Genomic DNA, 25,376 nt, shown 5'->3' on the forward strand with positions numbered 1-25,376 from the left:
AAAATAAATATTATTTTATTTTATATTATATATATATATATATTATATATAAATATAATTATATATATATATTATATTTATTTTATATTATAAATAAATAATAAATATAAAATATTTATATTGTATTACGTAAACAATCGCTAGGATGAACGCACGTGTACCGAGTATCGAGCGATCAAATTAATTGCAAGCTTTATCGCGGTTGAAGTTAGGTACATATCGGGTTCAAGCCATTGAATACGAAGCTACAAGAAAGAATATTGGAGTGTAGGGTTTGGCAAATGCGTTTTGATCGGCGATGTATAAAATTCAATAGCGCTGACAACGAGCACATGCTTCCGATGAAAGGCGACCAATCGCACATCGGGCGATCGTGCGCGGGCGCAATCAGATTTTTCGAATAGGCGCGAGAGCCGACGAAGGTGTCGGTAATTCATAACATTGAAACTTGTGTGTCAGTTCGGGTGTGCTCGTCACTCGGTGCGCTACGAGTTTTCAATTATTTCATCGAGACACATGAAAACGTACACCCCCGCGGTCATAGAGCAACTCTTATGTCGAGAAAGAAACTACGTGCTTCGTTGAAGTAAGTAGTTGAAATAAGAGATCACGCGTTTCAATTCGTTCAGTTAGTCACTTTGTGTTTCTCCATTCGCCGAGTGATATTTGTGCACGTTATTATTATTTATAATTACACGTAAGAATCTTCTCACACCGATGGACTAGCAAAAAGAGTTCGTTAACGACCACGCTCGATTACTTTTTGAGATGGTCAAAACGAACAACCATAAACAGCGATCAAATGGATATTGTGCGAGGCAAAACTTTATAAATCTTTGTTCACTTATTTCAAGCAATAACAGTTCACTTAAGCGAAGAAAGAAATTCTCATTAATTTATTGTGGAAATTAGATGTACTTTGAAGCGTCACCGTGACGGATAGGTTAGAAAATAGATAATGAAAATTTGATGGCGCGAATTGCCGAGCGAGTTTCATTCAAAATATACATAGGACATGCGTCTATGGGAAAAGACTTTTATTTTTCTAGAAAGTAAAACAAAATCAGTGGGAAACAAGAATGATTGTGCAGTGCTAAGAAAGAGCACTTGTGAAACTATTTTCGCAAGATTCGTATAAAATTTTTAGTATGCACGATTCGTGTTGTTGCTACAGACTATAGACGTAGCTATAGCAGACGCTAATACACGTACCTTTTATTGGGTCAACCTTCAGAGCTTAGTCGGTTAGGGGGTCGCCTTCTTATCTACCCTCCGTGATCAGAATTCGTCTATATGTCAAGCGGAATCATGTTGTACGGCTTAATGAACGTAACACGCGTACAACTTATACCGACGAACTTCATTCTTGGCATACTATTGCTCGCTTGTATGCTAATTGATAATTTCGTAACAGCGATGTAATCTGCCATGAGTACATTACGCACCGATGTGGACATGATTAATATTTTACCATTAACACTCTACACTTGACCTACACTTACACAAATTGAACTTCCCTCTGAACATATCTGAACGTTTCGAGAAATTGTGAAATATCGGTGGTAAAATTAAGTGCTTACGAGGACGAAGCAATAACATTATTAAACGTACAAAATTACGTTTTTGCAACGAAGTGTTATATTTATGAAAATTGAGCTTACCTTTCGTATAGTTTTATTGTAATCTCTATTTGTGTATATTTATTTATACTATTTTTATATATTTATTTATGCTATTTTTATATATTTATTTATACTATTTTTATATATTTATTTATACTATTTTTATATATTTATTTATACTATTTTTATATATTTATTTATACTATTTTTTTATACTATTGTCATGCATACCTGTGTTATCATGATTTGTGTACACCTCGGTTATCAAATTCTTTTCTTTTTGTACTTGTATTTGAAAATTGATGTATCAATAGCTTCAAGGATATAAATATAGTTAGCCTTGCAACTTGTCCATTATTCAGAATGCATATACAGTGTTTACTTATTTAAGTACTCTACATTGTACTATTCACGGATGCGTATTTAATTTATTATTATGCTTTCAATTTATATGGCACTATATGTTATTCTATGAAATTGTGGACTAAAATGGTATTTCAAGAAAAAACATAATAATAGAATGAAGACAGTTGACATCGCAGATGGCAACCTGAATTATTTATTCCTAACACGGCTATACCGTGCAACGTCAAATCAAAATAAAATAACACATTGTTACGAACAAATTGTAAATTAAAATATTAATTGTTTGAGATCATTGCTAGGGCATGTACACTTTTCGAAATTTCTCAATCAAATATTTAGGAACTATTTTCGAAATAACACTTCTAAATGGCAATAACAACTGTTCAACAAAATATACTTTATTCGAGAAAAATTTCATGCGAATTTCTTTAAGAAAATTTACGATATTCAAGCTAGCATAATTTTCTAAAAAAATGATGTATAACGATAAACTTAGAATCATTTTAAAGATTAAAGCTTCCCCTATACAGTAACCCCCCCCCAAAACTTGACATACGCTTTGTTTCGATATTCTTATTGAGCTTTAAACGAACGTTATGTCGCTATCTTTGTACGATCGAACCTGTTCTTCATCTTCCTTCCATAAAACAACTAAAAAAGATCGTACATCAAGTTTCAAAGCGTCGTTGTAAAGAGGAAGCTTCAATCTTCGTATCCACGCTAGATTCAGTGATGAAAAAGATTTTCCAACGTTTTCAGAGACGTTTCAATTTGAAGCATTACCAAAACGGTAATCTTTAGTTTTTCCAATCGCTGCGTCGCATAAAAAGTACCTTAGAAAAAGATAGTTATGGTTTTCGAAAGTAGAGGCTTCATGCTTGAAAATAAGATCAGGTTCATTGTTCTACGATTCTTTTTTGCGAAATTACAATAGTTTAAATATCATGTATTGTCAAGAAATTGGGAATTTAGTTTACGAAAACATTTTCACGTGTTATCAAAAATCCTGCCGAATTTAGAGAATGTCAAATACGATTCGCGGCAGACACGTGTTCCATCGTGATCGTAGACGCCACAATTCGGGGTGATTCAACGCGTAACCGGGTTCAAGGGCAACCCATACATTCGGCCGCCACACGAACGGAATACTTAACAGACGAAAGAGAAAAAAAAACGAAGGTGCTCTTGAAAAGTGTTGTGCTCAATGGCCTCCTCACAGACAAGGCCGTCGAAAATCGAGCAAAGTGGCCGCCGGAAATAGGGGCATTGATTAACCGAATCCCTGTTAAGAATAACACGCAGGGTTTTAATGGCGCTTACAAACGATACTGTATTTGCTAAATGGCAAATGATAGTAAATATAGGTATACATATATGTATGTATATACAAACTATAAAATACATTTCATTTGAAAAGAAAAGAAACGCAAAAATACTTGGTTTTATTTTGTTTATTTATTAAAATAAAGATTACGGTATAATATTAACCCTGGCAAAAACTATTCGACCACCCTTTCAAACGCATTAACATTTTTCAAATTGGTCTAATCGACTTGAATGTTTTTTTCCAGTATTATTTTATTAATTATAGTTTATTAATCAAATTTGTTCAAGAGAAAATTCTCGAAGTCGAATATATTTTATTAATCAAATTTGTCCAAGAGAAAATTCTCGAAGTCGAATATATTTGGCTTCGGAATTTGTCTCTAAAACCGAGGACGAAGTCAACAAACAACGTACAGCCTGTCCAAGATCTAGGAAAATCGCGAATTGGTATTAGAGACGCGATGGAAAATTTGAAAATTAGCTGGCCGATGCAATCGTCACCGTACGTTGCACGAACTGTGCACCCGAGCTCGGTGCATTCAGCTAACAACCCTTAAACCCGTCTTCCCAGGATTCCAGTTTTCAAGGCCGCTTGATTCCCGGGCCCGAAACCACGTCCAGGAGCGTAACGATTCTCTTTTTCTCTTCAGATGAGCGAGTCCGTGAAAGTGGCTGTGAGATGTCGGCCAATGAACGCGCGGGAACTGCAACAGGGATGCAGGGTACGTCCGAAAGAGAGAGAACGCGAGAGAGGGGAGGGAGAGAGAGAAAGAGAGACAGGGAGGGTGGAAGCGAGAGAGAGAGAGAGAGTGGAAGAAAGAGAGAGAGAGAGAGAGAGAGAGAAAGAGTGGAAGAAAGAGAGAGAGAGAGAGAAAGAGAGAGAGAGAGAGAGAGAGAGAGAGAGTGGAAGAAAGAAAGTGAAAGAGAGAGAGCGAGAGGAAGAGTGGAAGAGAGAAAGAGAGGGAGAGGGAAGAAAAAGAGTGGAAGAGAGAGAGAGAGAGGGGGAGAGAGAGAGAGAGAGAGCGAAAGAGAGAGAGTGGAAGAGAAAGAGAGAGAGAGAGAGAGGGGGGGAGAGGAAAGAGAGAATGACGAGGAGTGCATCCGAGATTCGTGCACTCGATTCCTTAGTACCACGCTCGCACCTCGGCCGGCCAAGTGCACCAAATACCTGTATGCACTTTCGCTTCTTCCTCGTTTCGCTTATCTCCGCCTAAGTACACGGAAAACTGGTCATCGTCATATCGAGCGCGTTGTAGCCTAGCGACCGTATCAAAACACATCGGACAAACAGCGCGCACACATCGCGGTTGCAGTTTTCACGGGACACGGTTTCCTGATGGCGCCATTTCCTCCTTGCTAACGGTACCGATCAGAGTCCTGGACCGGGCTTCGAGATAGTTTGGGAAGATGATTTTTATAGTTGTTGGCAATCGTTAACTACAGGGTGTCCCATCATTATGTTAACACCCAGAAAAGGGTGATTCCTGAGGTCATTTGAAGCAACTTTTTCCTTAGCGAAAATTCAATCCGCCGCTTCGTTTACGAGTTATTAACGAAAAACACTGACCAATGAGAGATCGCGTACGGCTGACGCCCCGCCGTCGCGACCACTGCTGCTGCGTCAGACGGCCAGCGCGACGCGACACTGGCCGCAAGGGCGGAGCGCTGGCCGCGCTCGCTCTCCGATTGGTCAGTGTTTTTCGTTAATAACTCTTAAACGAAGCCGCGGATTGCATTTTCGCTAAGGAAAAAGTTGCTTCGAATGATCTCAGAAATCATTCCTTTCCGAGTGTTAACATAATTATGACTAAATATAACATAATTATATAACATACATATGTTAACATATTTTATATACAAAATAATTAAATATTTTATGTATAAGAACGAGTTGTGCGAGGCACAAATGATCGTATCTCTTCTTTCCAAATTGTCCACTTTTGTATACGAGCTGTGTCAGTCAATTAGGGAGAATTTACCGTAACTCTTTGGGTTAAAAACAGAGTTAGGCTTGACCATCGACGGCCTCGTTCCATACTTCGATGCATCGGCACGCTTTTATCGGACGTCCATCAACGTTTCCCCTGCTATCATGGAGCAGGCCGACGTTGGATTTACCATTTCATAATATATTCAATGAGCTACAAGTTGGCACGCTAGCAGGCAAATCGGTGATTCCGTGCATCGATATCGGCATCGAACCGTTCAACAGTCAAACAGATTTTACGAGATTGTCGACGTCGGTGGCATTTTCCTCTTATTCAATGATTTAACGATCTCATGATCATACATTTTCCCGGTCAGCTATAGAACTATCGAGCAGTAACAATGATTATAGTTGGTATTAGCTTTTAGAAATAAATAGACTGCGTTTATCGAGCTATTGCAGTAATTGTCCATAAGATCATCGTTGCAATCTCAATAATTGTGCAAGCACAATTTTAAGAGTTAGCTAAGAATTACCGACCAAGGATCGCGAGAATCATGTCTAATTAAGAATTCCCTAATTAAGGAACTATCAAAATCATTTCTAATTGAGCACACATTCTTAGCACAGGATGATAATCATTTTTAATTAAGAATTCTTAACCAACGTTCGCGAAAGTCAATTCTTAGTATAAAGAAAACTCTTTAGAAAGGAACATAAAAATTGTTAACTAAGGATCATGAAAATCATTTATTGCTAAAAATTCCCAACTGGAGAACAGGAAAGTTGCTTCTAGCTAAGAATTGTTAACTAAGAGTCATGGAAATCATTTATAATTGGGAATTTCTACCTAAAGGTTATATTTAAATTATTTTTAACTAAGAAAGTCACGAAATCACGAAATTACGAATAACTAAGAAATCAGGAAAGTCATCTATTATTAAGAATTCCCAACCAAGGATATAAGGATATAATAATTATATATATATTTTTGTTTGCAAGAGCTGAAGAAAAATTAGGGAGAATTTACTGTATTTTGCAATACTCAATTTATTCTTTACCTGTTCAATTCAGAAGTTTTTTCAATCAAATTTTACGACTTTTTCATTCTTCGTTCAAAACTGCTTTGATAATTCTCATTTTTTTAATTCACAGAATTTACTGTAGTTGTAAATCATAATCTCACCGATGAGAATCACTGCCGGGAAGCATGGGCATTAGGTTCAATTGGTCCACAGTATGGCAAAGTTGAAGCGGCAGCAATTATTGGCACTATCCATCCACGTGCTTGCGCATGGATGGAACGGAATATATGCCAAATCGATAAGAGCAGTTCGTTTCACCTTTGCTACCTGTGTGCATGACGACGGCTATTTCGCTCTCTCGTGTGCGCTTATAAATATTCAGTCACACGGCTAACTAGATAATCTATCGGACGAATGGTGTTCAAATTATTTCATCGCTTCTGGATATAGCATATTCACTTTACTTCTTGAATATATTCCGTGCAAATTGATGCAAACTAATCTATTTTAGGCCGAGAGCAAAAAATTAAATAAATTTAAATTTTGACAGCATAAACATTTAGGAGTTATAAACGATTTAATAACATATTTAGATATTAATTGAAATCAACATTTGACTTCGAACGTTCAATCAAAGCTTAAGAAAAAAGAATTGCGCCAGAATTTTTAGTGTGAGTAGAGATAATTGTGTGAGTAGAGCAATTTCTCCCGGAAATGCCAAATCTCGGGTTGCTGCGAATTTCCCTGTGCTAGTTCTACGCCTATGTAATTTATCGCTACGCCGATGCTAAGGGTCGCCGGAGTCGGTCAAGCGTGTGATGCCGCACGCGACGCGAATTCTCGGAAGACAATAAAAAATGGTTTGTTCGGGTCTGAGTCAGGTGTGGAAAAACCGCGGAGCAACAAGATACGTGGTAGAATTGCCTTCGAATCGCGTCAAGTGCCCCCTGAATTGTCTTCGAATCGCTTCACGTGGCCCCCGAATTTCCTTCGAATCGTGGCAAGTGGTCTCCGAATTGCCTTTGAATCGTGGCAAGTGCCCCCCCCCCCGAATTGCCTTCGAATCGTAGTAAGTGGTCTCCGAATTGCCTTCGAATCGCGTCAAGTGCCCCCTGAATTGTCTTCGAATCGCTTCACGTGGCCCCCGAATTTCCTTCGAATCGTGGCAAGTGGTCTCCGAATTGCCTTTGAATCGTGGCAAGTGCCCCCCCCCCCCCGAATTGCCTTCGAATCGTAGTAAGTGGTCTCCGAATTGCCTTCGAATCGTGGCAAGTGGCCTCCGAATTTCCTTCGAATCGCGTCACGTGGAACCCGAATTTCCTTCGAATCGTGGCAAGTGGTCTCCGAATTGCCTTTGAATCGTGGCAAGTGCCCCCCCCCCCCCGAATTGTCTTCGAATCGTAGAAAGTGGTCTCCGAATTGCCTTCGAATCGTGTCAAGTGACCCCCGAATTGTCTTCGAATCGCGTCACGTGGCCCCCGAATTTCCTTCGAATCGTGGCAAGTGGTCTCCGAATTTCCTTCGAATCGCGTCACGTGGCCCCCGAAATGCCTTCGAATCGTGACAATAAATTAGAAATAACAAATTTAATTAATCGTTTCTATCTCTAATCTTGTAGACATTTTTTCAACGTATTTTTAATGTACACCGGCCGCTGCCATTTTTCGATCTCCGAACAATTTTGAGAAAAATTACTGTAACACGACCGAAGGTTAAGTCTCGTCTATCTTCGATTCGCAAAGGCGAATCAAAATCGATTCGGAATTCCTGTTGAACCGCGACAACAGCCGAGCGAATCAATTTCTGCGCAGGAGAAAAAACTGTGCGACTGTGTTTCCGGTGAGTTTAGCATTTCCGCGAAACCGAATCGATAACGAGCACGAGCAGCTATCGGCGAGCCGACGGTGTCGCGGCTAATAATGAGTAATAGACACGTTCGGCTAATGCGCCCGATATTGCGGCAATCTTGGACAAGCCAAGCTCAACGCGAACAGTTATGCGAGCACGGTAAGAATTAACAGCCGAGCCGGATGAACGTAGTTTTAATGGGCGAGCGAATTGTTTTGCAGCGTCGCGCATCGGCATGATTTATTCGCCGCTGTTATTGAACACGTGCCCATCGGTCGCATGCGTCAGGACATAAAACCGGCAAATAAAAACGGAAAATAAATGTCCAGACGTGTCCAGGGACGCGGAACGTTTTCGAGATTAGATTGTAGATTGGCGGCCCGTGTTTTCAGTGCGAGACCGTTCCCAGAAAATATACGGTGGACCGTTAAATCGCTTTATTGCGATTTAATGCTGTCATAGTAAATCAATACTGAATTAGCGTTGACGCGTTCATTGTGATCGATATTAATAGCGAAATGAGAGTCGAGGGAGGATCGTTGAATAATTGACAAAAACAAACAATTGCAATTTACAATGTTGCAGTTTGTAGCAACATAGGTGCTGCGACTTGTAAAACTTTGATCGACAACTTCGTAGAACGAATGAACAGGTGTCCCACATTCCCAGGAGCTAGTTTGTCGTAATTTATTCTAACAATGAGCTAGCAATTTCAATTTGTTCTAACTGTATATTTTATATAGCTATATTTTTTTATATACTTCTATATATTCTTATATACCTATATTTTTGTACGTGCTTTTATATATATTCTTATATACTCTTTTTTATATACTTTTTATACTTTTGAGATATAATTTAACCTTGATATTTTTTTCCTCTTCGTTTCGACTCGGCGTTAATTGTGCCACTTTAATTATGCCACATAATAATACAAGTATGTTCCATTAGCTTGCTGTTACCCTGATTGCGTTGGAATGAAATTAATCAATGCAGAAAATGGCTAATACAGTTAAGACTTTCCCAATCGTGTTTCACGTCCTCCACTTAATTGCGCTTTGTGTTGAAGCGACCTTCTTCGCTTTTACTGCTTGCTTTGCAATACACCGTGCAGTCCTGTCGAACTTTCGAATTCTAATCGGTACAGTATGCGAACAAATGAAGACTGGATTCAACGTGTATTAGGGTAAGTGCAGGTGCATTACTGCGGTTTCTAAATGAAGGCGAACTTTGACAGAGAAAATAAGACATTTTACACCAATAAATTGACAACTTGAGCTACGTCTATTATTCTTTAACTTGAACATCTACTTTTCTCAAAATATTGGATCTCTGAAAGCACAAATTTCGTTAAATAGCGTAACGTTAAGAAAAATATCTAATTAGAAAAGATCTAATAGAAAAAGGAAATCTATTGGCATAGAAGTTTTTAATCTCAAAGTTTGAGATTAAAAAGTTCGCCTGTCAAAGAGAAACCGCAGTACAGTAATGTCTCTCTTACTGACGCTCAGATTGTCCCCAAAAATGGACAACTTGGGAAGAGGAGATACGATTATCCGAGCCTAGCGGCTCGTTTTTATAATCGTGGACAATTTATAACTATAAAAACAAGCCTCAAGACTCGAATAATCGTATCTCCTCTTCCCAAATTGTCCATTTTCCCGGGCCAAATCTCTGTCCAAATCTGGGCGTCAATTAGAGAGACATTACAGTAATACCTGCTCTCGCCTTACCCGTTCGCCACAGTACCCTAAGCGTGCATTCACTGTCCAGATCGCTGTACTCGACCCGCCAACCTACCATCCAGCCCAAAAAACCGCACTCTAACTCACGGTTCCCCGAATGTCCTTAGAACGTGATAACGACCGACGCGGTGACGAAATGCTGCACCTTGGAGGCCGCCGGAAGCGGCAAGGTGTACCAGTTCGACGCGGCGTTCGGCCCGGAGGCCACCACCGAGTCCGTATACGAGAACGTGGGCTCGGTGATAGTGGAGGCCCTGCTCGACGGTTACAATGGCACGGTGTTCGCCTACGGGCAAACCGGCTGCGGGAAATCGCACACGATGCGTGGCTTCATCGAGCGCGCGCTGGACCACATCTTCGAGGCAACGTCGACGGCCAGCTCGGACATGAGGTACCTGGCTCTGCTTAGCTACCTGGAGATCTACAACGAAAAGTTACGGGATTTGTTGCAAGATGGGAACAGCGATCTGCTGATGCTGAAGGAAGACCCGAGCCGCGGGACTTACGTGGCCGGCGGGCTGAGAGAGGTCACGGTCAAGGACGCGGTGGAATGCGCCCGGTTGGTGGAGCAGGGCGACAAGAGACGGGCCCTGGCGGCCACCAAGATGAACGCCGCTAGCTCGAGGAGCCACGCGGTCCTGACGCTGTCCTTGGAGACGCTGGCCATCAACGATGGCAGCCAGACGGAGAACACGGTGAAAAGAGGCAGGCTTCACCTGGTGGATTTAGCGGGGTCTGAGAGGCAGGCCAGGACCGGGGCCAGCGGAGACAGGCTGAAGGAGGCAGCCAGCATCAATCTCAGCTTGTCCGCGCTGGGGAACGTCATCAGCGCGCTTGCTGCTGGACACGGGCGTCACGTGCCCTACAGGTAGCTCGAAGGTCGCCTGAAAGTCATGAACCTTTTAGTTAAGGAATGCTGCGCGAGGCTATTTCTCTGGACGGCAGAGTCTGATGTGTACTGTACAGAGTCTGATACCGTATATACAGGCTGTCCCAAAAATGTCTCGCAATCCGATAGTGGCGGGTTCCTCGGGCCATTCGAAGCAACTTTTTCCTTTACAAAAATGTTCTCCGAGGCACCGTTAACGAGTTATCAACGAAAAACAGTGACCAATGAGAGGCGAGCTCGGCTGGCGCGAGGCGATCGAGCCAATGAGCGGAACTGGGCTTCGCGCGCTGGTCCGCCGGGCCGCCTCGCGTCAGCCGTACTCGATACTTATTGGTCACTGTTTTTCGTTGATAACTCGTTAACGGCGCCTCGGAGAACATTTTTGTAAAGGAAGAAGTTGCTTCGAATGATCCGAGGAACCCGCCATTTCCGGATTGCGAGACATTTTTGGGACAGCCTGTGGACTGTTGTAAATCGATGCGAAGACAAAAGAAGCGCGAAACAATGCGTATGAAGACGATTATTTGGTTCAAACGATGAGCGAGTGAGCTACCAGAGCAAGCCACTATAGTGGCGCGTCGTCCAGAGAGATGACATCCGCGAAAGCCGCTATAGTGGCGTGTCGTTCTGAAAGATGATATCCGCGGAAGCCACTGTAGTGGCGCGTCGTGCCTAAAAGGTTAATGATGTCGTCTTCCAGGTCTAGATAGCGCCGATTCAAAGCTCGTCGGAAGCGTTGCTTCGAACAGGGTTCTTTGTGGCGGTCGCTTTTTACCATGTTCTAGGCCCTGGATAGCGCTGATTAAGAGCTGGTTTGAAATGCGTTTTCAGGGACAGCAAGCTGACCAGGCTGCTAAGGGACAGCCTCGGCGGCAACGCCAGGACCTTGATGATCGCCTGCGTGAGCCCCAGCGACGTAGATTCCGAGGAGACTCTGAGCACGTTGCGATACGCGGCCAGGGCCAGATGCATCAAGAACAAGCCGGTGGTGAACGAGGACCCCAAAGACGCGCTGCTGAGACAGTACCAGTTGGAGCTGCAGCGTCTTCGTTCCCTGTTGGAATCGAGCGATCAGTCCACGTTGAAAGAGATCCCTGTCCAGCCGGAGAAAGTGGACGAGGAGGAGACCAGGCAGGTGGGATACCTGGAGGAAGTTGAAAGGCTGAAGAAGGAGTGCGAGCATTCGAACCTGTCGGCTCAGAGGCTCCGGGAGGAGCTGGAGGCTCTGAAGTCGCGCTCCGAGGGGATCGGGCTGAACGGGATACCTTCCAAGCCAGTCTCCCAGGTGCCGATCGACGAACAGGACCGAGAGCGAGAGGAGAGGCGGAAGAAGAAGCGGGAGGCGGCTATGCAGGAGGTGCTGAAGAGGTTGGAGAAGTTGACGATTGGGGGAGAAGAGCAAGGGAACGCGGAGCTGAGGAGAAGGCGAGAGAAGAGGAGGAAAAAGCTGGAGACTCTTGCTTCGGTCTTGGAGTCCGGCGCTCAAGAGGGCAACGGCAGTGTCTTCCAAGTCTACGGGCAACTTAGGTGCGGTGACACGGATATCTTGGAACCATCAGTCCCTCTAGAAATAACGCTGTTGTTAGAGTTGATTTTGGAGACGAATGTTTTGGGCTAGGGTCAGACTTGAAAGTGGTTCCTCTTCTGGGTCTTTTTAAGGGATCTTTTTGGGCCTTGTTAAAGGATTCTCTTTTGGGTCTCTTTAGAGGATGTTTCTCGTTAGAAGGTCCTCTTCTGCGAATTGTTAAAGAATTCTGTTGTCTTCTTAGAGGATCCTCATCTGGATCTTCATAGGAAAACCTCCTATGGGTCATCTTAGAGGTGAAAAGAGGTGAAAATCCTCTTCTAGGCTCTTTTTCTTGTTAATAAAATGAGGATTTTGTATGTAAAGACTTATTAAACTCATAAGTAGACTGCGGATCTTTATGCAAAATAAAAATTGTGTCGATTCTAAGAAACAAGCGATGGTAAATAAATTTTATTCTTGCTTCAATAATCTGAATCAATAGAAAATAATAGGTTAATATCCTTAAATTCATGTAATCTTTTCACAATTTGGAATCTGACTCATTCAGTTCTGCTTTATTGTTTTATTCTTGCTTTAATAATCTCAATCAATAGAAAATAATAGGTTGATATCCTTAAATTCGTGTAATCTTTTCACAATTTGCAATCTGACTCGTTCAGTTCTGCTTTACTATTTTATTCTTGCTTCAATAATCTCAATCAATAGAAAATAATAGGTTGATATCCTTAAATTCATGTAATCTTTTCACAATTTGCAATCTGACTCATTCAGTTCTGCTTTATTATTTCATTCTTGCTTCAATAATCTCAATCAATAGAAAATAATAGGTTGATATCCTTAAATTCATATAGTCTTTCCACAATTTGCTATAAATACATCAAATCCGCAGTCAACTAATAATTCTATTCATACGTTTTCCCTTTACACTTCGATCAGATCACTAATCTGATCTTCTAAAGAAACGCGCCAAGTTGCAACGCAAAGGAAGAGAAACTAAGCTAAAAAAAGCTTTCTGTAACAGGACCACAGAGGACGCCCTCAAGAGGATGGCGAAAAGGGTGAAGCAACTGGAGGCAGAGGCAGCCGACCTCCAAGCCTCGTGGGACGCGGAACGCCGGGACCTTCTTCGCAGAGAGCTGCTGACGTCCCAAATATGCGACGCCATGGTGCCCCATCTTCGACCCGGTTGTCCCTTTCGCGATGTCGCTGCTGTAAGATCGATGGCCACCTGGTGCGACGAGCTGGGTCGCTGGCGGCTGCCAGACACCTCGCCGCATATCCCTCTTCCGCCGCCATCGTTGGTTCACAAGGACAACGCGCAGTACTCCATACCGCCTTCCAAACCTGATCTCAACAACAATAGCAACGGCAAAGACATCGAAGACGAGATTGGCAACGAGGCTGACAACGAAGAAAGCAGCGAGCAAGAGGAGACTAAGAAAATGGACATCGCTGATACTTACTTCCGCAGGAACAGGATTGACAAGCTGCTGGCTCATGTTAAGGCAGCCAAGACTTTCGGTGAGCTCCAGTTCGCCAGCTTCGGATGAGTCGGTTGCGTTCAGTATAGCTTAGACTGTTGGTGAATTTAACTTAGTTATCTCTGATGAGTCGGCTGTCTTCAGTGGAGCGTAGACTTTTAGTAAATTTACTTTATCTATTCTTGATGATCTAAACTTTTAAGGAATTTATACTTAGCTACCTTTCACAAGCTACCTGTGTTTGGCTTATTGGTAGACTTTTAGTTAATTTAGCTTGGCTAATTTTGTTGAGTAAACTGCGTTCGGCGTAGCTTAAACCTTTGATTATTGTAACTTAGATCATTTTAACGAGTTAACTATGTTCAATGTAGCTTAGATGAATTAGCTGTACTTAGAGTAACTTAGACTTTTAATGAGTTTAACTTAGCCAGCACGAGTTAGCATTGTTCAAGATAGTTTAGATGAGTCAGCTGTACTTAGAGTATCTTAGACTTTTAATGAGTTTAACTTAACTATCACGAGCTAGCATTGTTCAAGATAGTTTAGATGAGTTAGCTGTACTTAGAGTAACTTAGACTTTTAATGAGTTTAACTTAGCCAGCACAAAGTAACATTGTTCAAGATAGCTTGGATGAGTTAGCTGTACTTAGAGTAACTTATACTTTTAATGAGTTTAACTTAGCTAGCACAAAGTAACATTGTTTAAGACAGCTTAACCGTTGTTATTTATAACATAGAGTCGATTAATTTAGTTGAACATTATTACTGTCAAAGAAAGTAAAATTCTAGTCAGTGTGTGTTAATGATTGAACCGTCGTTCAGGTAAATGAAGTCCTAGAATTTTATGAAACAGAAAGACACATCAAAAACTGTTAACTTTCAGACTCCAGCAGTCGAATCAGCAGATCCGGTGGCTCCGAGGAAACGATACCAATGGGTGCCAGTTACCTGCAACTGAACGCCCTGAATCTGCAAAGTAGTGCACCGGTGATCGGCGACATGGATGCCTACAGGCCAACTCCGCGTCTGCCACTGAGTCGGTTTGGAAGACCAAGTTGGATGTTAGAGGACGCCTCGATGACCAGGGGTCTCTATCCGACGGCGGTGAAAAGGAATCCTCCTAGAATACTGGAGGCTTTGCCTTCGTACCCGCAAGGCACAAACGGAGGGATCAAGTTCGGGAACAAGCCTGTTGTGCCAGAGAGAATAACCGACAAGTTGTCGACGAGGTTGATCCAGAACGAAGCTAGTGAAAACCGACCCGCTTTGGTCGGACATGCGAGGTCTCCTACGTATTGATCACGGAGAGTTCGAGAAGTTGAGAACTGAGAACAGTGATGAGGAGGATGTCTGTGATATGGATACTCGAATGGTAGTCCGAATGTTCTTTGGCTAATTGGTGTAATTAGTGTGACAACGTTCATGCAGGATCGAAATTGTCCGCTTTAAGATACGGAAACTAATTAAACGTTTCTTTCGTTCTTTATTGATTTCGAGAGATTGGGGGAGATATAGAAGGTGACCCAAAATTATTGTACAAGAAATGAGAGGTTCCTGAGATCATTTGAAGTAACTTTTTCCTTAGCGAAAATTCAATCCGCGGCTTCGTTTACGAGTTATTAATGAAAAACAGTGACCAATGAGAGGCGGGAATAGCCGATGCCCCGCCCTCGTGACTACTGCCGCTGCGTCAGGCGGCCGGCGCGCCGCGGCATTGGCTGAAAGGCGGAGCGCTGACCGCGCTCACTCTCCGATTGGTCACCGTTTTTCGTTAATAACTCGTAAACGAAGCGACGGATTACATTTTCGCTAAGGAAAAAGTTACTTCAAATGACCTCAGGAACCCCTCGTTTTTCGTTTGTACAATAATTTTGGGACAGCCTGTATTGGTATTCTCAATTTCTTTTAATGTTCCTAGTTAACTTTCACTTAATTGTAATTATCATTTGATTCCATTTAAAAGTATACAAAATTTGAAAGATTCTATAGAATGTACAGGACGATTCAATGAAGTATTTTCATAATTAATTTCATTTTTATTTTATTAATTCAATTAAGCTATTCGTTGCATCGAGAATCGATTCAAGCAGAGTTCGATGACATAAAATATGTCGCAGAATGCAATAATTAGCTAAAATGTAGTCCTGCCGGAAGAGCGTTAAACACAGGGCGAAGATTTCTATAAGATCAATTTGTTCGTTGAATTGGTTCGCTCGAAGCTGTTACTAGAATATGCGAGGCTTTTTACCTGGTTGATCTTACATTCAACAGGTCAATCAACTTTTTTTCGTTAACCTTTCCGTTGACGCGATTCCATAACATTAATACTAATCGTGATTGTTTCAGGAAGCAACGTGTGAAATCTGCTCGACAGCGGCGAAGACTGATCGACGGTCTATTTCGTGAATGAGGATTTCGGACAGCGGACCAAATGTTCCTACGCAAAATTGATCGCGAATGACAGAAGTAGGAAATTAGGGATATCTCGAATCGATAAGAGTTATTGTATCTATCAAGTTTGTAGAAGCGATCGATCACGGCGCTGCTCGCGCGGCTTCTTTTCGTCTCGGGTTCTGCAAATATTTGTAGAAGAATTCCGTGTGGTGCTTCAAGGTCACGTGAATTATCTCACAAAGATATCTATACGAGATCGTTCAACTTTCGTCGATTTAATAGCGAATCGTTTGATACAACAATTGCAACTATTATTGATTTAACACCGAATCGTTTAATACAACAATTGTAACGTTTATTGATTTGACATCGAATCGTTTAATACAACAATGACAACGTTTATTGATTTAATACCGAATCGTTTAATACAACAATTGCAATGTTTATCGATTTGATACCGAATCATTTAATACAACAATTGCAACTATTATTGAATTAATAGCGAATCGTTTAATACAACAATTACAACTATTATTGATTTAATAGCGAATCGTTTAATACAACAATTGCAACTATTATTGATTTGACATCGAATCGCATAATACAACAATTGCAACTATTATTGATTTAACACCGAATCGTTTAATACAACAATTTCAATGTTTATTGATTTAATACAACAATTACAGCTATTATTTATTTAACACCGAATCGTATAATACAACAATTGCAACGTTTATTCATTTAACACCGAACTGTTTCATACAGAAATTTTAATTTACATTAATTCGAACAACGAAATTGTTTCTCCAAATTGTTTATTGAACGATCTTGAAGGGTCTATACGGAATATGTCTATCTTTCGACGAACTTCCAACCGTTCCTGTTAACTCTGAATAATGTAATTTTGAAATTGTTATAAATATTGGTCCATCTAAGCAAGACTTTTATTTTTAACAGTTCACGATCCCCTCAAAATAAATTCTGTCTGTGTCGTTTTTTTTTATCGCAAACACGTAAAATCCATAGCCAATCGTTCGAAGTGCTCCACGTTACTAATTCTTATTCCACGTATAATTGAAATTCGTAATAACGCGATGCAGCTCGTCGTGGTTAATACAACGACGCGACGGTCACCGCAGCTGTTCTCTCTCAGCTCTAAGTCCATATGTTACGAGCCCGGAGTAATTAGAGTGTAGTGGACACAGCTAGGACGACCACCTGTACACCTCAGGTGTCTTCGTCCGACGAAAAAAAAAAAACAGAGAAAAAGAGAACTATGTATAGGCTACAGCGGATCGTTACAAGCGAAATGTTTGCCGTATCGACCGATCTGGCTGATCGAACTTCTGCGATGTGAATTAATTATTGGCAAAATTTCCCAACTCCGTCTGTTTCGCGCTCGTACACAGGCGCGGTCGATTCTAATTTTACGGCCGCTCGAGCTCGCTTCGATGCTCGCCAGCAACAACGATAAACGTATTATAGGCGATAGAAAAACATAGTGGCCACCGTTGTTATTAAAGATGGCACGCGGTTGTGTGCGCAGCAAGCTCGGAAATTCGCGGCAAGTTCGCGGAATTCGTTTATTTTATTTTTTCATTGCGCAAACGGTCCAATCAAATTTCCAGCTGAAATCGTTTCCTCCTGCTGCGATAAGCTCCTCCGGTCTATTTCCGCGTCGGAAAGGTATGCCGACGCGGGAAATCTAATCAGCATGGTTACCCGAAACCGCAGTTTTGCGAACAGTATAATCCGCGCGATTCGTCGCGACGTTACCGTTAAAACCTTGACATAATCGTTTCAATCGAAGATCAAAGGAATGAACTGAGGAGAAGGAGAGCAATTTTTCGACGAGATTAATCGGATAAACAGTTGTCTGATCAAGTCTTGTTTCACAGTGTTTCAGCGTATTATAAATTAACTATGGTATTATGAAATCATTGTGGACAACGGTTGGTATTTGTAAATTATTCTGCAATTTTATTTATTTTCAAGTGCAGAAATTATGTTGTAAAACAGAATATTTTAATCGTAGTCAATGTCGTTGATTAATAATGGTACAGCTTATAAATGGATTCTGGATTATCTGAAAATAAACACACGGTACGGTATTAGTTAATATTAACATCTCGATAAGCCAATGAGGGATAGGTTCGAGGAACGTTTTCCAGCAGATTTATGAAAGTCTGTGAAAATATTTATTCGCGCGTAGTTGCACGAAGAAACGATTTTAAGAGGAACTGCAAATAGAATGTTGCAAATTCCGGAAATCTTTTGAATCAACACCATTTGTGGACACTTGTAATCAAGGAATCTATAAAATTACTTCATCCGCTGTCTCTGGATTCGAAAGTATCCTTCGTCGACGGTAGAAACATCCGTTGAACGTCCCAAAAGTTCTATCTTCGTTCAATGTTTCCTAGTTTCGTATGTAAACGTAACGCGTACTCGCATTAAAAAAAGGTTAAATTTACACGATATTAGATGATCTTGAACGACCTTCATCGTTGCATGTGAGAATCGTGGCATGTGGTCTCCGAATTGCCTTCGAATCGTGGTAAGTGATCTCCGAATTGCCTTCGAATCGTGGCATGTGGCCTCCGAATTGCCTTCGAATCGTGGCATGTGGCCTTCGAATTGCCTTCGAATCGTGGCAAGTGATCTCCGAATTGCCTTCGAATCGTGGTAAGTGGTCTCCGAATTGCCTTCGAATCGTGGTAAGTGATCTCCGAATTGCCTTCGAATCGTGGCATGTGGCCTCCGAATTGCCTTCGAATCGTGGCAAGTGATCTCCGAATTGCCTTCGAATCATGGCAAGTGATCTCCGAATTGCCTTCGAATCGTGGCAAGTGATCTCCGAATTGCCTTCGAATCGTGGCAAGTGGTCTCCGAATTGCCTTCGAATCGTGGTAAGTGATCTCCGAATTGCCTTTGAATCGTGGCAAGTGGTCTCCGAATTGCCTTCGAATCTTGTCATGTGGCCTCGAATTGCCTTCGAATCGTGGTAAGTGGTCTCCGAATTGCCTTCGAATCGTGGTAAGTGATCTCCAAATTGCCTTCGAATCGTGGCATGTGGCCTCCGAATTGCCTTCGAATCGTGGCATGTGGCCTCCGAATTGCCTTCGAATCGTGGCAAACAATTAGAAATAAAAAATTTAGGTCATCGTTTTTATTCTGACATTACTAGCCTTTTTTGCAGATTGCCTCAAGTTTCGTTTTCCCTCTCTCTCTCTCTCTCTCTCTCTCTCTCTCTCTCTCTCGCTCTCCCTCCCTATTCCCCTCTCGTCCCCTTCTCCTTCTCCCACGAGGTGTCAGCAACTATAAAAACAAGCACGAGGCTCGAAAAATCGTGTCCGAGTATCCGCCGATTACCGTTTTCGATTCCGAGCTCCGGTCCTTCTAGGGAGAATTTACCGCAGTCATCGAATGTGTGACCGTGAACTACATTAAGCTTATATCTTAATCAAGATTTATATATATTATTTTTACATTTTTATATAGTATTTTTATAATTTTTATATTTCTTTAATATATTACTTTTCATCTTAATCAAGACTTCTTGATCAAGATTTCAAGAATCGGACGCAATCAAAATAGAATTCTAATCATCGACAATGATCATTCGCAATCAAAAACAACGATTTTCGCAATTTATAACAGCAATTTCCAACGAAAATGATTTAAAGCAAAATTCAAGTTCCCAGCGCTAATTGCCGCGTATCAATTTATCTCGGGGGGCTGTTGACAGCGTCGATCACGGCAAACAAGAAAAAACCCCCGCCAGGTTTTGCAAGCCGGCGCGGATTTAACTCCACCGCGAAAAATCCATCGAAATTGTCGGGCAACGCGTTGCAGTTGCAAGGCGTAAAAAGAGAAACCGCGAACAGACGGCGGGTCACGCGACGTAGAAAACGTGGAAACATTTTTCGATACACGTTATAGATCGCTGACCGACGGTGGTCCGGGATTAATCGTTCCGGGATACAGTTTTCTTGCGAAATCCCGGTGCCGGGTGATTTAAGGTTTGCGGGCGACAAGGTTTTCACTCGGCAAACGTCGCTTAAAAAAAGAGAAAAAAAGACACGTCGCCAGAGAAAAGAGCGGAGCCGTGAAACCGCGCGCTCACGCGGTTCCCTGTGTGTACATAGAGACCTCCCCGTGTGTGCCGATGTCTCGGTACACACTAATGACGGCGTTTGAAAAGTTTGCGGTCGCCGCGTCGCTGCAAACCCATTACTACTGGAACATCGTTTCACTGGAGAATCGTTGCACGGCGTGCAATTACGGGAGAACGGGAAAATATTAACGCGTCGATTGCCAAATTGTGGCATCCTGAAAAATCCTGCAGGTTCGAAGTAATTTAATACTTGAACAGCGGGACTTTTTTGTATTTGATGTAATTTATTGTTTATTATTGGCAGAGGACTGCCATGAATGCGACATTTTTATTTTATGCAATGTAGTACAAAAACTGGACACATCTAATTCTAATCTGAGACATTTGGAGGATCAGATTTTTACTGCAAGAATACATAGTGTCGACGAGTCTCTCATACTTTTGCTGTATTTTTAATTTTTTTTAATGGGTGCATTTTTCACCATTTTTGTTACCACTCATCAATTGGCTGCATATCTTGGTATTAATCTTATAAGTATTGTTTTTTTTATTCATTGTAAGAACATATAATTTAATTTAATTCAATTTAACATTTAAAATTAGCATATAATATTATTATACGCTAATAAAATAAGAACATATAATTTAATTTAATTTAATTTAATTTAATTTAATTTAACATTTTAAATTAGCGTATAATAATATTATATTATATATATTTTACTATAATATTATAATATAATAATATTATTATACTATATATATATATTATATTATAATATAATATTATATATTAATTTAATTATATGTTCTTATTTTATTAGCGTATAGTAATATTATATGCTAATTTTAAATGTTAAATTGAATTAAATTAAATTAAATTATATGATCTTACAATGAATAAAAGAAACAATACTTATAAGATTAATACCAATATATCATTCAATGCAGCCAATATGTTTTTATTTTTAGTTTATGTTCTTATTTAAATTACGTAGATCTTGTTTACATCCTTGGATCAATATCGCATTTTAATATTTTATGAAAGAAATAAAATAACAAATTCTCTTAAGAAATAGAACACCGTGCAAGTTGCAATAGGACAGGCTGCAGTTGCAAAAGAATATGGCAATACGAATGATTGCTGGCAATCTGAGTTCTCTAAGTAAAAAATAGACCGTATATTTTTCGTTTTTTCATTGGTAATCGAATTCGTATGTTGTAACGGGTTCTAGGAGAAATATATCGTTCAAATTAAATCGCGACCATAAAATGCTGTTATGCGAATCAGAACGATCGTTTAATTGCGGTTGCATTGTTAACTTGGGACAGAACGTCGGATGTTTCATTGATCGCTAAATTTTATGAGGTAATTTCGATCGCAGCTCGAAGTAATCGATTCCGAAGAAAGATAATGAAGTGACGTCATGATGACAAGTTTGTTTATATCGGTCTTGCTATTCGAACGTAAGAGAGAAACATTTCCAATATTTTTAACTTCTTAAAAGAATTAAATAATCAATGAGGCTATTTAGATTTTGATTTCTTCGATTGAAGCGGAAATTGTTTATTAAATGCATTATTTTGCATTCAGCCTGTTTATGGTACTTATTATATACTTATATATATTATATGCTTATTATATATTATATATATTATATGCTTATTATATATTATATATATTATATACTTATTATTGGACCGTGGATTTGATCAATTTAGCACAAAAAAAGAGCATAGAAAATTAAAATCAGTTTTAATCGATACGGTTAAATAAAAGCTAAAAAACAGAATGAAGAATTGGAAAATTGATGAACTTCAACGACTTCGAACTTCTTATAATAATTGCATGATCAACGGGTAAATAGAATTTCGAATCTGTCGAAATGAAAGCTGAAGAGGCACGCGAATCAGGGAAAACTGCAGCACCGCAATTAATTCCGATTCTGTACATAACGTGTATATGGGAAGTAAAGGAAATGGAATAAATTTTCTTGAAACGCTTACCTCAATTTCCCGTCATTAATATGGAACAATGAATATTAAACCTTGACCATTTGCGGTCATCGCGGTCAACTATTGCAATGTTGAATTATGCAGCACTTGGGCCGGAAATGGAAAATCTACCAAATATATTTCTTTTACGTGTACACATTTTATTTATGTTTAAGCTTCGCCGCTGTAATTTCAATCATAATTATACTATTATTATTATTATACTATTATTACTAAATACAAACGTTGTTTCGTTTCTTTTCAATCGAGACAGATTCTTCTGTTTTCAAAATCGACGAACGAAAGCAAACATGAGAGACAAAGATCGCCTCGTTCCATTAGGAAATTATGGTCGCATTATAGTAAATTCTCTCTAATTCGCGCGCGGAGTGTGCATAAAAATGGACAATTTTTGAAGAGGAGATACGATTATGCGAGCACTGCGACTTGTTTTTTATAGTTACCAATTTTCAATAATTATGAAAACGAACCGTAAAGCTCGAATAATCGTTTCACCTTTTCCTAAATTATCCATTTTTTTGCGCAATCTGAGCGTCAATTAGAGAGGATTTACTATAAATAGAAATCAATGAAAATGGTCATAGAATATAATTAATTACCGATATATAAGTAATTACCGATTTTCAACAACTATAAATAGTCCATTTTTCTCTACAAGCTGAAGAACAATCGAAGAGAATTTCCTGCATGTCATGAAATAGTCTGTCAAATGAAATAATCAACAAGTGAAAAGCGAGTTGTTTTAATACTTCGAGCCCAATAATACAACTTCTCGCTGCGAAGGAAAAAGTTCCGATTCTAAAAACAGGTTGAACAAAAGTGAATTCCCCGGTCAACAAATTGAACGATAAAAATGTGAAGCGTGTTCAGGGACACCGAGAGGAATCGAATCAACAAAATTTGCAATGTATTCGCGAGTTTTCCTTTCGAGAAAAACGATCGTGAACGCAGTATTTACAGCCTGCGGCAAAGAAATGCCCGAAACGTTTTCAGGTACGACGAAGTAGGCTCTCTAGCAAAATAACGCGTTCACTTTCTAGCAATTCCGCGATGTGAAAAAAGGTGAACCGTGAACCGCAACGAAACTGCATAACCGATGCGCGGTTATTTGGTCCGATAATTGGGCTGCGCGATTACGTTCGCCGATGCGTTTTCAGCAGCGGCGATCCTAAGCTGAGTCATCCGACGATTTTCTAGACGCGGGACTTTCATCCGCTGCACCGAGATCGTTGCACCCTCGTCGCGTGGTCCGCAGAAAAAGAGATTGCCCGAGGGAAGAGCGATGCACGACGGAAATTAGCGAATATTCGTCGTCACGCAGAGGACTTTTGGGCAAAATTAACGAATATTTGGAAAGATAGAGTGGTGTTGCATTTATGTTGGCGTACGGAAGAAGATTTTGTACGAGTTTCTATTCGGTCTATAGGGTAGGCGTCCCTATTTCCGTGCCTGTCCCTATTTCCGTGCCCCCGGATTAAAAACGTAGAGAAAAAGAAAAGTGTTATACATAAATTGATGATCTATTTTTTCTTTGTTATGCTTATCTATGAACATGTGAGATTCAGGAAGGGGTATCAAATTTTGCATATGTTAAAACATGTAATAAAGATTTTTCAATTGATGCTATTGTTGTTCTGAGGAATTTAAGTAAAATAATGTCTTATCGAAAAGACTACTTGCTTTCAAAAGAATACTTTTGAAATTCGACTATGTTTCGAAGTAGCCAGTGCCACCAATTTAAACGTTTAGAATAGAATGAAGAATCGAATGCAACCCCCATTTTAGAAAAATGAGTTCCCAAAATTATAGTGCTTCCGGGAAATGAGGAATTCCCGAGGTCATTCGAAGTAACTTTTTCCTCGGCGAAAATGCAAATAAATATTTTTCAATTGATACTATCGCAGATCTGACGAATTTAAGCAATAATGTCTTGTCGAAAAGACTACTTGCTTTCAAAAGAATACTTTTGAAACTCGACTATGTTTCGAAGTAGCCAGTGCCACCAATTTTAACGTTTAGAATAGAATAAAGAATCGAATGCAACCCCCATTTTAGAAAAATGAGTTCCCAAAATTATAGTACTTCCGGGAAATGAGGAATTCCCGAGGTCATTCGAAGTAACTTTTTCCTCGGCGAAAATGCAAATAAATATTTCTCAATTTATACTATTGCAATTCTGACGAATTTAAGCAATAATGTCTTGTCGAAAAGACTACTTGCTTTCAAAAGAATACTTTTGAAACTCGACTATGTTTCGAAGTAGCCAGTGCCACCAATTTAAACGTTTAAAATAGAATAAAGAATCGAATGCAACCCCCTTTTACGAAAAATGAAAATTCTCAAAATTATAGTACTTCCGGGAAATGAGGAATTCCCGAGGTCATTCGAAGTAACTTTTTCCTCGGCGAAAATGCAAATAAATATTTTTCAATTGATGCTATCGCAGTTCTGACGAATTTAAGCAATAATGTCTTGTCGAAAAGACTACTTGCTTTCAAAAGAATACTTTTGAAATTCGACTATGTTTCGAAGTAGCCAGTGCCACCAATTTAAACGTTTAGAATAGAATGAAGAATCGAATGCAACCCCCTTTTTCGAAAAATGAATTCTCAAAATTATAGTACTTCGGGAAATGAGAGGTTCCCGAGGTCATTCGAAGTAACTTTTTCCTCCTCTAGTTATCAAGCAGCGACCAATGAGAGGCGAGATCAGATGGCGTGAGGCGGCTGAGCCAATGAGCGGAACTGTGTTTCGTTCAACTTTTATGAAATGTATCTTCACAATGTAAAACAAAGTACGCGTGAACCTAGTCTTTTTACGTATATTGTTACTTCCAGCAGTAAATCAATCAATTCTTAACTGACGTTAATAGCAGTGCAAAGTCGTAACTCATATTTTCGCACGAAGCATTCAGCATCTTCGGTATTTGAACGTTAAAACTGCAGATTCCATCGAAATGGCAGCCTCTTAAACTTTTTTATCTTCGACTGTTGAGATTCTACGAATTTTCCTCGTTGTTAAAAATCAGGCTAAATGTCTTATTGTATTCTTTTTTGTGCTCCGTAAATCTAGTGTTAAAGCGCGCCCTA

General features: G+C 40.2%; 1 protein-coding gene across 5 annotated transcripts; it reads left to right on the forward strand.

The window, feature by feature from the left end:
* The first annotated feature begins 433 nt into the window (after window positions 1-433).
* On the forward strand, window positions 434-17,089 carry LOC117224283 (osmotic avoidance abnormal protein 3). 5 transcript variants are annotated; one of them, XR_013034745.1, is made up of 7 exons: window positions 434-586; window positions 3,965-4,036; window positions 9,967-10,727; window positions 11,580-12,275; window positions 13,298-13,797; window positions 14,641-16,028; window positions 16,104-17,089. XR_013034745.1 is itself a non-coding variant. In XM_076526199.1 (6 exons), the coding sequence occupies exons 2-6, from the start codon at window positions 3,965-3,967 to the stop codon at window positions 15,054-15,056; spliced, it is 2,445 nt and encodes an 814-aa protein (XP_076382314.1). In that variant the 5' UTR covers window positions 434-586; the 3' UTR covers window positions 15,057-17,089. The 5 variants fall into 5 exon arrangements, 3 of the variants coding, with proteins under 3 accessions (XP_076382314.1, XP_076382315.1, XP_076382316.1); XR_013034746.1 differs by having other exon boundaries at window positions 14,641-15,129; XM_076526199.1 differs by having other exon boundaries at window positions 14,641-17,089.
* Window positions 17,090-25,376: the final 8,287 nt, after the last annotated feature.

The sequence above is a fragment of the Megalopta genalis genome, chromosome 13 (assembly GCF_051020955.1).
Source record: "Megalopta genalis isolate 19385.01 chromosome 13, iyMegGena1_principal, whole genome shotgun sequence".
Classification (NCBI taxonomy): domain Eukaryota; kingdom Metazoa; phylum Arthropoda; class Insecta; order Hymenoptera; family Halictidae; genus Megalopta; species Megalopta genalis.

What these genes read in the sequence shown, in the direction of transcription:
- LOC117224283 (XM_076526199.1), top strand. Translation starts at nt 3,965, where the DNA reads ATGAGCGAGTCCGTGAAAGTGGCTGTGAGATGTCGGCCAATGAACGCG. An exon ending in AACTGCAACAGGGATGCAGG is followed by an intron (nt 4,037 to 9,966) that starts GTACGTCCGAAA and finishes GAATGTCCTTAG; the next exon opens with AACGTGATAACGACCGACGC. An exon ending in TAAGGCAGCCAAGACTTTCG is followed by an intron (nt 13,798 to 14,640) that starts GTGAGCTCCAGT and finishes GTTAACTTTCAG; the next exon opens with ACTCCAGCAGTCGAATCAGC.